The sequence below is a fragment of the Medicago sativa genome, chromosome 2 (genome assembly GCF_051527215.1).
Source record: "Medicago sativa cultivar Bolivia chromosome 2, Bolivia_mono, whole genome shotgun sequence".
In the NCBI taxonomy this organism is placed as follows: domain Eukaryota; kingdom Viridiplantae; phylum Streptophyta; class Magnoliopsida; order Fabales; family Fabaceae; genus Medicago; species Medicago sativa.
The window spans coordinates 82844319-82856334 of NC_140750.1; the positions used below are offsets into that span (position 1 = coordinate 82844319).

A 12016-nucleotide genomic window follows, 5' to 3' on the forward strand; every position below is an offset into this window, starting at 1 on the left:
CTTTCAAGTAGAAAAGCATGAAATGAAAATTTCCTATTTAGAGACAACTAATCCTAACTTTTTTCCTTAAAAGATCTCCATCTATAATTCATGTCTTCAATATTATATCAACATAATGCTTCTTTTGCCCCACACCACATGCGGCATCATTCTACAGACAATTTAATTTCCAAAATACTCAAAGCTATATCTTTCTGAAGTGGAATTATATTGTTTCTCTTTCAAGTGGAATTACTATTTAATCATAAAGAATATGTTAGCTAGATTAGGTAACAAAAGTTGAATATGCAATTGAAAATGTTAGTTAAGTTTCCACTAAGCTAAACTATTGTACCATTTGTCTCCCAAACACATCTTCACTAGTGTAGGCATAAGCAACAGTAAAATTCTAGGACCTTGATTCCCTGCAATAAAATCTCGGCCATTGATTTGATATCAATCCCTTAGATTATGCAATCAGTAAATTAATTTTAAACAATCTCGACTATTGATTTAGATGGTGCAGTTGAGATCTTTATCTGCATGACACAGTGATAGCAGCAGGGAATCTATATTCCAAGTTCTAATACTCTAGTAAGTTCCAACCATATTTGCTAATCATGTAGTAATACAATATTAGAGCAAATAAGGTCCCCTACTTCCTCACTTTAACCTTTCACTTTCCCTCAACCAATACAAAATGTTGGACACAAGCGACTGAGGCCTAAGGACTTGCATTGAAAATCACATACTGTGGTACCTAGAAAGAAATTTTCTCTGACATTGATGGACAAGTAATAACTTTTTGAAATTGATTATTCCTCCTAGATCATGTTCAAGTTTGGTTTGGGTTCAAAATCCTTGACAAAAAAAGGATAAGGACAAGAAAAGGATATGTCTGTCTGCCTCAGATAGGAAAAAGCATTAAGGCTAAGGGTATCATCCAGTTAGAAATACAACAGACCAAACCTTTTCTTCTTACATACAGAATCTTATACGATAGCTCCTAGTATAATATAAATTGCATACGTTCAATGAATTAGAAAAGGTCAGAATGAATGCATATATTTTCATTCCAATTTAGCACATATTTGTAATCAAGGCTTATATATGATAAACACAGCAAACTTAAAACGATAGGTTCTACGGTGAACATGTCTAGGAACACGTAAATGAGACTACACACTCATCCAAACATACACTTAGTTAATATCATAATGATACACTTAAGTGACTATAGATTTGTATGTAATCTCCATTATTTTGACGTATTAATACAAACCTAAGCGTATTGTTTTAAGTGTAATATCCATTTACGATACGCTCATCCAAACATACACTTAGTTAATATACACCGTAACAAATTAAACTCGCAAACTCAAATTCTCTACGATTGTTGTTTGGTGCAGTAGCTGTAGAGGATTCAATTTACAAATTCACATAGTGATCTTGAATATGTCAACATCAAACTGTGTGTATTACTCTTGAACACATATGGATATTGACATCATCCAATTAATCAGACAAATTGGTGGGTAAAGGTTTGAAGTTATTCAAACTTTATTAGCTATATAGACACCTAACTTATATCTTTGTGCATATATGTGCTAGACCAAGTGGCCAACTGATTGCAATGTATCAGATAAAGTTTTCCACTAAATTCCCTGCGCTCATTCAGCCACGATTGCACCATGATTCTTTAATTTCATATTATCACCTTTATTTTAAAGAGAAATTAACATGATTTTTTTTCTCAAGTACTTTGGAACTGTAATCATGTTGGTTCTGTTTGAGATGAAATTGTAATCTATGTACAATTGAACTTGTTCTAATTTTCCTAACTAAACTTGACAAATACTGAAATTATTAGGTTGAATATCCTCTGTGGTGTCCGGGTTCAAATGTGAGTTTCATATGATATTTGTCACTCCATCTACAGGCCAAAAGAACTTGTTTCGTTTTTATCTACTTCCCTTGATATTTGATTCATTATATTACAAAGAAATAGACTACTTGTGCTTAATTGCAAAAACAATGTAGTGATGCTTAGGAAGTGACCTTCAAATCCTACATGGTTATATATGATGTAACTTCTACATCCAGATATATGATGTAACAATTCAGGTGGATAGAATTTTTAGAGTGAAAGGAAAGAGTCATTTAGTTTTTATTCTCAAACTGAAGGTTATAAAATATTTGTAGAGGGAAAGGGATTCAGCACATTAGATTTCATTATTCTTATGCTATGATATCCGAACTATGAATTGTAACACATAATTTTATACATTGATGTCAAAAAAATTCATTTCACAAATTAATCTTTACTAGGCTTTGATTCAGATGAAGAGCCACCAGCAATCAAACAATGCATTACCCCTCCCCCCATAATAGACAAGTATACAATAGAATATAGATTAAACCCAAGCTACCAACACAACAAACATCATCTTTACTTGGTTAGCCAGTAGATGAAAATAAGAAAAATGCATACGGACCCAACAAGGGCAAGTATAATGGTATCCATCGACTTTTTTCGCTTTATTGCTGACAGAATAGTATTTACCTGCAACATTGTTAAAAGCCGTCATTAAACAAACACCGTAGAGAAATAAAACTTGTGTAGTAGAAATGGAATTCTCCTAGACAAAAAAAAAAAAAACTTCAGAATCAAATAAGACTGCAATATTTTGAACAATTTATTCATTCTCATGAAAGATGAATTTTATTATCATATTTCACAGAAACTAATCTTCATCCTTATTCAATATTTATTTAAAACTAATCTTCATCCTTATTCAATATTTATTTAAACTTCAACAGCAATCATACCGTTGGGAGGCGACTGCTCACGTTGCTGAGCTTTGAATTGATCCCACCAAAAGTCGAACGCTGGAAGACTAGTGCACCGAGTGTTGCTTGTGCTTGTGAAATAACAGTGTCCATCTGCAGTACAAGAATAAACACAGTATATTAAAACAGAACAACCCCAGCTGTGGATCAGACATCTGTATATTTAAACTTCAAATGAACATTCAAGGAAAAAATAATCCATTAACTTGGCAAATGTCTCATATTAAAGATTAAAGATGGCATTGGAGCGGCATAGATCAAATAATTAAAAGCTTATATATAATTTCATAGGTAGAGTATCCAAATATATAAGTAAATAATAAGTGACACACTCCAGTGGAACGATCTTGATAAAAGAACAGAACTTTATAACAAAATTGTTTCATGTTAACAACCTGTCCTGTACTGCGGCTGATAGATGCACGCTCTTTAAGGAGGTTTTGCTGTTCAGAACCTCCACCCTCTTCCAAATCTAATCTTGTTCGATCAAGCTCTTTAAAATCATCAAGTAGTGAAGCGTGTTCTTGCTTAGCTCTAAGATTAGACCGGAGCCGATAAAACTCCTGCATTTCAAATACATCTAACAAGTTGGTGTCTGACAGATCTAAGCTTAGGACAAAAATATTTGAAATATAAAGGAAATAACTAATCAATCAATATAAACAAGCCTAACATCACAAAGCAACAGAGTAGGCCTGATGGAGAAGATTAAAAAGTATATAACAGTTATAATAAATAATGGCTGTTCAAAAAAAAAAAAAAAAAGTTATAATAAATAATGTTACAGAACTTCTATTTCAACTAGCAATGACATCCTATAAGACATTGGAATTGAAATAAAAGGGTGGTAGAGATTTGCAAATTGCATCAATAGTTTGTTACAAGTCAGTTACAGTCAAGTATCAATTGCCAGTTAGAACAATTAGGTGACTAGCCAGAGAGGTTAGAAGGTTTAGTTTAAATAAGAGTGGGGGTAGAAGGGAGATGAGATTCAGATTTGTTAGTTCTTAAAAACAGAGAAGTGGATCAACTGCAACGGGAGATCGACGGAGGACGGAGATGTCAACTTCAGAATCAAAACAGGGTGGACAAAATGTACAAATGTTTTAGGTGCAATTTGTGTTTTAAAAAAGGAGTCTTTCTGAAGCTAAAAGGAAAGTTTTACATGATAACAATAAAATTTACCCCTCTGTTATACTCCTCTCTCATCTGTTGAAAAGAGAATTCTTTTGAAACTGAAGGTCAAGTATAAATTTATTAGGCAAAACTTGTTATGATATTTAATGATAAATGAAAAGGCTTAATATATTAAATTCAAATCCTTCTCAGCTATCATAAAGAACCCTTTACATCAGGGAGTACAGTTTGCAAATAGGTTTTACACAAAATGCAATAAAGCCACAACTACATGATAATAATATGCTCACACATAATGATTGGGGTAGTAGCTCAAGCTCATACGATATAATACCTGGGTGAGATCTTGATAAATTTCTTGGTGTCTAGTCAGTGTATGAGAAACCATTTCAGACCCACCAGAGGACACCCAAGCCTGCATCTGTGAGTTTACTTGTTTGAGTTGATTAAGTAAACGTTCAATCCAAGACTCCAGATCACTCTCTGTTGCCTCACCTTTTGTAGAAGCTTTCGTTGAAACCAATTTACGATATAAAACCATCTGCTCATCCAACTGAGCTTCAAGTTTTCTTGCCTGCAAAAGGTTAAAAAGACAACAAATTTCTGTTAATAATTTGCCTAAAAAACAAAAAAAATATATTAAATAGTAAACCTAAAAAACTAAAATTAACTTGAACTATGCATCCCTTCAAGAAAGAAAAAAAAAACCCAATTCAACAAAATTACTTGATATAATGTTATTAGTGCTATAATGAGTTAATGACTAATCATGAATAGCACAGAAAAACCAAGTTATACAGGTTTTTGCTACAACAAAAAAGTGATTGAATACATGTTTAAGTATTATAATTACAAACAGAACAACTAGTATGACTGAAATTCCATAAACTTTAAGTCGTCTTTTTATCTGTATTATGACGGATTACGGTTATATGATTTCAAATGATTTAGCTATCATATCCAGAAGTCTGATCAAGATGATTAGTGCATAAAATGACAATATTAACCAATACTGCCGTCATCTTGATTATTTGATCTTTTAAGCTTATTGCAAATTATTTTGAATAAGTATTAGCCAGAAGCGGTGATAGAGATTCTACAAAAACTTGCTTTTGAAAAAGGGAAAACACAGCGAGTTGTTAACAAAATATATCTTGATATGCAGTGAAGTGTATATTAATCTAGTATAGTCATAACTCATACAGTCATCAGATATATAACAAGAATAAATGCGAGAAATAGAACATCAACGTGATCATTAGATTTCATACTTATCTTCTGACTGCTTACTCCCAAAATAACAAAAAGAACATAGACCCTATGCCCTGGGAAAAGGTTTAACAAGAAATGCATAATACTATATACACCAGAGGCATATACTAATAGGAAACAAATGAACAAATATCAATTTATCTATAAGTTATTCAAAAAAATCAACAAATTTTAACAGTCCGAATCAATCTTTTATCCAGGTTATCGCCGAATGTATATGCAGAAATCGATGTACAAATCACTCGAGGCAGAGGAAGACATGGAGAAACTATTAAAAAAGATCTAGAAATTAATGAGTTTGATAAGATATATGATAGAACATTATGGCTTTGTTTGATCCATGCAGTCAACCCCACTTATGTTGCTGTATATGCAGAAATCAAGTTCATGAATTGTTTCTTGCATCTTACAACCGGTAAGTCACCCACCGAGAATGAATCCTCTCATGTTAGACTTTCATATGACAAGGTGAGGTGGTTCAAGTAATTAGAATGAAGAAAAATATTTATCCGTCCGTACCACCACACGTAAAACATCAGAATATTCATTCTATGCTATGTAAGATCACCAAACCGAAGACTGAAAACTATCCAAAGCAGTCACTGCAGAGCCATTAGATTAAAAAGTGATAAACAGTTTGAATTCTATAGTGGCTGCACAGGATCTAATCTAAACATGCATTTCAAACCTACAAACTTGTTTTCTAAGCAAATTAAAACTGAAAATTAAACCAAAGATCAGAATTTATAGCCCCTATCATCAGAAACTAGTCAAACTACTATACAAATCATTGACTATGCAGCACTGACATTTCTGATCATAGGTGTGTCAGGTGTCCAACAAGTGTCATAGACACGTGTGACTACATTCAATTAAATCATTTTTTCAAATAATTATTGGTGTGTTGATGCGTAAGAGTCATGTCCCTTCATAGATCATTGATCCTAGATGAACCCAAAATGTCAAAATCATGTCATTCCAATTCATCACTCAAAACTATACTATCACCATACAAAACCAGAAAATTCTCAAAACCTATAAACCATATCAAAAGGGTAGAAACTCAACCCCATCACCGACAACCAAATAAAACATTAAAAAAATAAACTTTGAGATGAAAAACCTCTGAATTACACAAACCCATATCATAGTTTTGAATTTTAACGTGATTTATCAAAGAAAAAGAGAAGAAAGTGAAGAAATTGAAACCTGTTTGCGAAGGGAATCCCAACTTTGAACCTCCATGGATGGATGAGATGGTTAGTTACGCGATCAAGTACGCCGTCTGTTCACACGCCACAGACGACGACCACACCGCTTCTTCAATTTTCATTTCTCTATAATATAATTTTTTCCATTTAAAAACATAAAATATGCTTGCTTTGTTCGTAATCCACAATACCATCTTGTGTAAAAAAAATAAAAAAATTTACATTTATTATCTTCATTTTTTGACAAGACATTTATTATTTTCATATGTCAATATATAATTATTTTATACTTTAATTTAACAAAAATTACACATTTTGTCAAAAAAAAAAAAAAATTACACATGCATTCAATCATGTATTATCACGTCAAATAATAAATATAACATGTGTTTTTATATTCATTAATTAACGTGACAACACATCATTATATACATATGTAAAATAATTATTCAACTATAAAATATAAAAATTTAATCATTTTGATTTCTTAATTTTAGCCACATAGATATGTAAATTTTTTGACATATTGGTCTGATATAAATCAATTGAAGGTTCCTCGTAAAGTCAAAAATATTGTTTGGTGTATATGTCAAAGTTGTTTCTCAATTAGAGCACACTTACAAGTCAAAGGTATCCATTGCCTTTTTTATGAAGAGTGTAAGTTGTAACTTCATCGATCTATGAAGATCTTGCACACATTGTATAAGTCAAAGGTATTCGCTAGGAAGATCTTGAATAATTTCAACAATGTGGTATTTATAGAGTTAGAATAACTAAGGAAGCGTCCACTATCTACAATATCACATCATGTAAGATCGATCCTTCATTCTAACATTCATTAATGTAGGTAATTACTCACTCTGTAAGTTGAGTTACCGCCGCCTTGTTGACAGGGGCAAAATAGGCAAAACACATTGAAAAGAACATGAAAATGGAATTTGTAAAAGTAAAAGAAGAAGAAGAAGAGAACCGAGTTGTGTGAAAGAATGGAGAAGAAAGATGAAGACACAGACCCATGGTTAGGCGCAGACAAATTCTATCACATCATCATGTGTTTCACTATCGCTCTTCTCTTCTACGCTCTCGCTTCATTCACTTCACATCCTTTCCTCCGCCGCCACGCCATTTCCATCGGATCCGTCGTTTCTCTCCTCGCCGGCTCCGCTAAAGAAGCCGCCGATCACCTCGGCTATTTCCGCTCTTCCGGTGCTTCCTTCAAGGACGCCATTGCTGATATCGTCGGTGTTGTTATCGCTTCCTTCGCTCTTTCTGTTTTCCGATCCAAAACGTCTCCGCATCATCGCTCTCATCCTCCTCAATCTCAAGGCATTTCCCTTGTTTGATTTCATCACCATTCAGGTATGTGAATATTTTAAGTAATCATATATATATATATATATCTGAATCTATATAGTGTTTGGATAAACGGCTTATATCACATCATAAGCGCTTATGTAATAAGTTTACATAAGCTATTTCTATAGCAAAAGATAAAATGAGGTTAACTTGTTTTTTTATGTGTTATAAGTTGTTTTCATGGTGGAGTTTCACATGGGACATGAGAATCCTTTCCCACCATGGGAAAGGTTTTTTTAGCCACTAGATTGTTGATTTTATCATGGTCACACCACACTATATTATTTTCTCTTTCTCTTTCACCATTTTCTTCAACCTCCATCGCTATTCTCCCCCACTTCTCTACCTTTTCTCATAAACCCCAAACACAATCACTTCATATTTCTGCCAAACTACTTGGTGGAAATCCCATTGTGACAAAAAAAAATCAAAATCATCATAATAATAAAAGAAAATTTTGACTAATTATCAAAAGGTCATATAAAAAGGAAAATTTTTGAAAGTTTTTTGCCAGCCTTTTGCATGAATTAATTGCTTAGGTTTGAGAGAGAAAGAGGATAATTAGTAAAAAGTTATAAAGTTTAAGTTAATTCTTGTTTTGAGTGCTAATTAAAGTAGAAACCGTGTATCTTTACTGTTCAGACGACGGAGAGGGTGGTTTTGCGGAGGGAGTGGGGAGAGGAAGAGACGGAGAAGGGAAGATATGGTGGTAGAAGTGGTGGTCGGAAGTGGTGTGTGCGTTTAAAGGAGGACATGAGGGTGGAAAATATTGTAATGTAAAATTTCAGATCTGAACATATCAATTCTCATGGAGGTTGTAGTCATTGGTGGTGGTGGGTTCATGGTGGATGGGGAGGTTGAAGAGAATGGTGAAAGAGAAGGAGAAAGAGAAAATAATATAGTGTGGTGTGACCATGATAAAATCAACAATCTAGTGGCTAAAAAAACCTTTCCCATGGTGGGAAAGGATTCTCATGTCCCATGTGAAACTCCACCTGTTTTCATAAGCTATCTTGGAGAAGGTATGAAAATAAGCTGAAAAAAGCTAATGAAAAATGTCACAAGGTCTTTTCACAAGTTTTCCCAAACTGGGTGTTATAACTTATGTCAGTAGATAAGCTCAAATCAGCCCATCCAAACAGGCATCAAGCCTCAAAGCAGATTGCCCATCAATAACTTTACTTTGAAATTATTAATAAACGTGAAAGAAAATGCCATTTTTTTTCCTTCAATAAGAAAAATTTAGGTGAGTTGGGCCCGGGACTTACCAGGTCAGGGTAAGCCTCAAGGATCATAGCAGATTGCCCGCCAACGAGTCCCAACACTGGCAGAGTTGAACTTACGTCTTTGTGGGGTATGAGTCATTGCTATGCTTGACACTGATTACTGCCAGCTCTTTCTAATCAAGAGTTGAACTTTCTGTAAATTTTTGTAGACCAATATTTTATCTGTTGCTAATGGTTATTTCCTATGTAATTAGAGATAATTAATTACTTAGTGCTTTTCAGTTCCATCTTTTACTTTAACCATGTAAGGAGAAAGAAAATAGAGAAGAATATTGTATTTGCATGAACCAAACTGAAAGAGCACTCAATTTTGCTTGCTTGGATTTAATTCAATAGACACATACATCATACACTATAATACTTTTATATTTTGTATATCTAATTCGTGCACATGGCCAAATGATTTTGGCTTGTTTTTTTTCCACACAAAACTTATATATATATATATATATATATATATATATATATATATATATATATATATATATATATATATATATATATCAAAACATAATCATCCTTTAGTGTCATTTTATGATGATTGATGAGCATGGGGGCAGAAGAAGTTGATCATCTTCTAAAGCTGGGGTGATTTGAAGAAGCATTAGTCTTTGCATTATCATCTTCTTCGGGAAGCTTGACTGCAGTATAAGTTCCTGCCCCACCTAGAGCTCCAAGTATTGGAGCTAAGAGATAGACCCATATGGCTTTGTAGTTATTTGCAGCTATAGCTGGACCTAGAGTTCTTACTGGGTTCATTGACGCTCCTGTTATTGGCCTGCAACGCAGTGCACCATCATGTATATGTTCATGACAAGTGGGGATAGGGGGAAGAAGGAGAGAGTATGTTGAGAGTGATAAGTGAGAGTTAGGACATAGACATACCCTGCTATTAGTATATTGAGCATCACAGTTGCTCCCACTGCAATTCCTGCTAGTTCTCCTACCTACATAACCATAAACATCAATTAGGGACTCTGTTAATTGCTCTTCACGCGAAGGGGATTTTTCATCCAAGCATATGTTCAAATTTTAATTTGGATGATATTATCCCCTATGTCGGCTTCATCTTCCTTCTCTTTTTCTTTTCAAACTTGAATGAGTTTGTGTATTTATTAGCTAAAAGTTACTATAGGAACAAATACTCACAGCTCTTGTGTCGGTGGCCACTGCCGTGACAACGAACATTAGATTAAAGCTGATAATGAATTCTAAAGCAAAAGCTTGACCATATCCTCCGGAAGGAACGGTGACTCCACCACTCATAAAAGGGTGAAAAACCCCTTTGAGAGCAAATGCAGCACATATTGATGCCAAAACTTGTGCACCAATATACATAGGCACCTGCAATTATAATTTATACTTTATATTTACACACATGCATGCTTATAATTTATTAAACATGCAAATTAAGTACAGCTTTAATTAATTCATGTTAATTTCAACAACTTTAATTAGGAAATTAGGCTGAAGGATTAAGGAAAAGCTTTGGTTACATGCTTCCACGGGAAGTGCTTCAATGCAGCAAAAGAAATGGTGACTGCAGGGTTGAGATGAGCACCAGAGATGTGACCGGTGGAGAGGATGATGATCATAACCGCAAGACCAGTAGAGGTAGCACACCCAATCAGAGTCTCCGAGCCTTGTGTCTTTTGGTTCACAATAGCAGTGGCTGTCCCAGCAAACATCAGAATCAATGTCCCTATAAACTCGGCTCCTATCTGTAACACAGGTAGTTTTGGATTAATCAATTACTACTACTTAGCACTTCAATGATATGGTCTACATTGATCACATTAGACCAAAGATTAGACACACATAAATATACAGAGTTGTATTATATGTATATAATAATAAAAGTAATATATACCTTTTTTGCAAGAGGCACAGGAGGAGGGGGTGGCATTAATGAGCAGGTAACTGTGGGTAGAGCTCCATCTTCTAAGTTCCATTCTTGGACACCGAAGCATTTACAATTCTTGAGTAGGGACTTCTTATATTTATTATTACCATTCCCGCTTCTCTCAGACTTAAACCCACCAAAAAGAGGTACACCAGGAGTGCCTGGTGTTGCTGGTGTTGATGGAATTTCCTCATTATTAATATGTTCCATTTCTACAGTCAATGGTAAATTTACATTAGACAAGAAAAGGGTCAGAAATTAGAGTACAGAAGCACGGGCTTAAGATTATTGTTGCTATTGTATGTCGGGTATATATAGCTATAGCAAGCAAGAGTGTAGAGTTGACTTATTATATAGCATGACTAGTATCACTATGGAAATGAAAGGAAGCAAATTAGTGGCTGAAACTGATATATGAGAAAAAGGTAGCAGCATGTGGAAGTGGACGGTGGGACAGTTCTGAGGGGACTCTTACTAGACTCTGGAAATTAGGAAAGAGGCTTGGTTCACACTACACTAGGCATCAATTATATACGGTTTTCCATTCATCAATTTCCTTGGTCATTCCTTTTGTGTTCTCCTTAATTTCTGCAAGTTTGTAGCAGCTCATTCCTTCACTCACTTAAAGAGCATGGCCAATTAATTAATCATGATTATAAAATTGCCTAAGTATCATGAGAGTGTATTAAACAACAAAAATATCATATAGTAACTAATTGTTGTTTACAGGGTTTTTATTAATTGCTGTGTTGTGCCATTGCTCAAGAATTAGGATAATCAACAATGAGATTATGTTTGAAGTCTTAACTTTATTTTACTTGGTGAAGCATCACATCATATAGGGGTAGAGGAGAAAACCCAAAAAGTGCCTCCAAATATGCATGCCGGTATAGGTGGCACAAATTCTTCTCAATGATTTGAACATTTGTGGTTCTCTTCCTCCTTCATGTCCCTTTTCACTCTCACGATGAGTTATTATCACAAGATGCCTATAAAATTACTGCACTATGTCATCTTTAAAG

At 34.2% G+C, this 12016-nt stretch overlaps 3 protein-coding genes across 4 annotated transcripts; 1 reads left to right on the top strand and 2 right to left on the bottom strand.

Annotated features, from left to right (window-relative positions):
- Nucleotides 1-2239: 2239 nt before the first annotated feature.
- On the bottom strand, nt 2240-6579 carry LOC146951569 (Golgi SNAP receptor complex member 1-1-like). Its single transcript, XM_085747572.1, has 5 exons — nt 6448-6579; nt 4301-4540; nt 3225-3392; nt 2809-2922; nt 2240-2542 (listed from the first exon to the last, which is right to left on the bottom strand). The coding sequence occupies exons 1-5, from the start codon at nt 6481-6483 to the stop codon at nt 2429-2431; spliced, it is 672 nt and encodes a 223-aa protein (XP_085603698.1). The 5' UTR covers nt 6484-6579; the 3' UTR covers nt 2240-2428.
- Nucleotides 6580-7421: 842 nt separating this feature from the next.
- Nucleotides 7422-11735, top strand: LOC146951570 (uncharacterized). Of its 2 annotated transcripts, none has more exons than XM_085747573.1 (3): nt 7422-7808; nt 10550-10823; nt 10974-11735. In XM_085747573.1, exon 1 carries the CDS (start codon nt 7436-7438, stop codon nt 7790-7792), a length of 357 nt encoding a protein of 118 aa, XP_085603699.1. In that variant the 5' UTR covers nt 7422-7435; the 3' UTR covers nt 7793-7808; nt 10550-10823; nt 10974-11735. The 2 variants fall into 2 exon arrangements, with proteins under 2 accessions (XP_085603699.1, XP_085603700.1); XM_085747574.1 differs by lacking the exon at nt 10974-11735 and adding an exon at nt 9088-9159 and having other exon boundaries at nt 10550-10803.
- On the bottom strand, nt 9385-11275 carry LOC146951571 (aquaporin NIP6-1-like). The gene is made up of 5 exons (XM_085747570.1): nt 10962-11275; nt 10588-10812; nt 10241-10435; nt 9977-10038; nt 9385-9869 (listed from the first exon to the last, which is right to left on the bottom strand). Exons 1-5 carry the CDS (start codon nt 11202-11204, stop codon nt 9662-9664), a joined length of 933 nt encoding a protein of 310 aa, XP_085603696.1. The 5' UTR covers nt 11205-11275; the 3' UTR covers nt 9385-9661.
- Nucleotides 11736-12016: the final 281 nt, after the last annotated feature.

What these genes read in the sequence shown, in the direction of transcription:
- LOC146951570 (XM_085747573.1), top strand. Translation starts at nt 7,436, where the DNA reads ATGGAGAAGAAAGATGAAGACACAGACCCATGGTTAGGCGCAGACAAA.
- LOC146951569 (XM_085747572.1), bottom strand. Translation starts at nt 6,483, where the DNA reads ATGGAGGTTCAAAGTTGGGATTCCCTTCGCAAACAG. An exon ending in GGGATTCCCTTCGCAAACAG is followed by an intron (nt 4,541 to 6,447) that starts GTTTCAATTTCT and finishes AACCTTTTGCAG; the next exon opens with GCAAGAAAACTTGAAGCTCA. An exon ending in TGAGCAGTCGCCTCCCAACG is followed by an intron (nt 2,543 to 2,808) that starts GTATGATTGCTG and finishes ACAATGTTGCAG; the next exon opens with GTAAATACTATTCTGTCAGC.
- LOC146951571 (XM_085747570.1), bottom strand. Translation starts at nt 11,204, where the DNA reads ATGGAACATATTAATAATGAGGAAATTCCATCAACACCAGCAACACCA. An exon ending in CTGTGCCTCTTGCAAAAAAG is followed by an intron (nt 10,813 to 10,961) that starts GTATATATTACT and finishes CCTGTGTTACAG; the next exon opens with ATAGGAGCCGAGTTTATAGG. An exon ending in CTCAATATACTAATAGCAGG is followed by an intron (nt 9,870 to 9,976) that starts GTATGTCTATGT and finishes ACTGCGTTGCAG; the next exon opens with GCCAATAACAGGAGCGTCAA.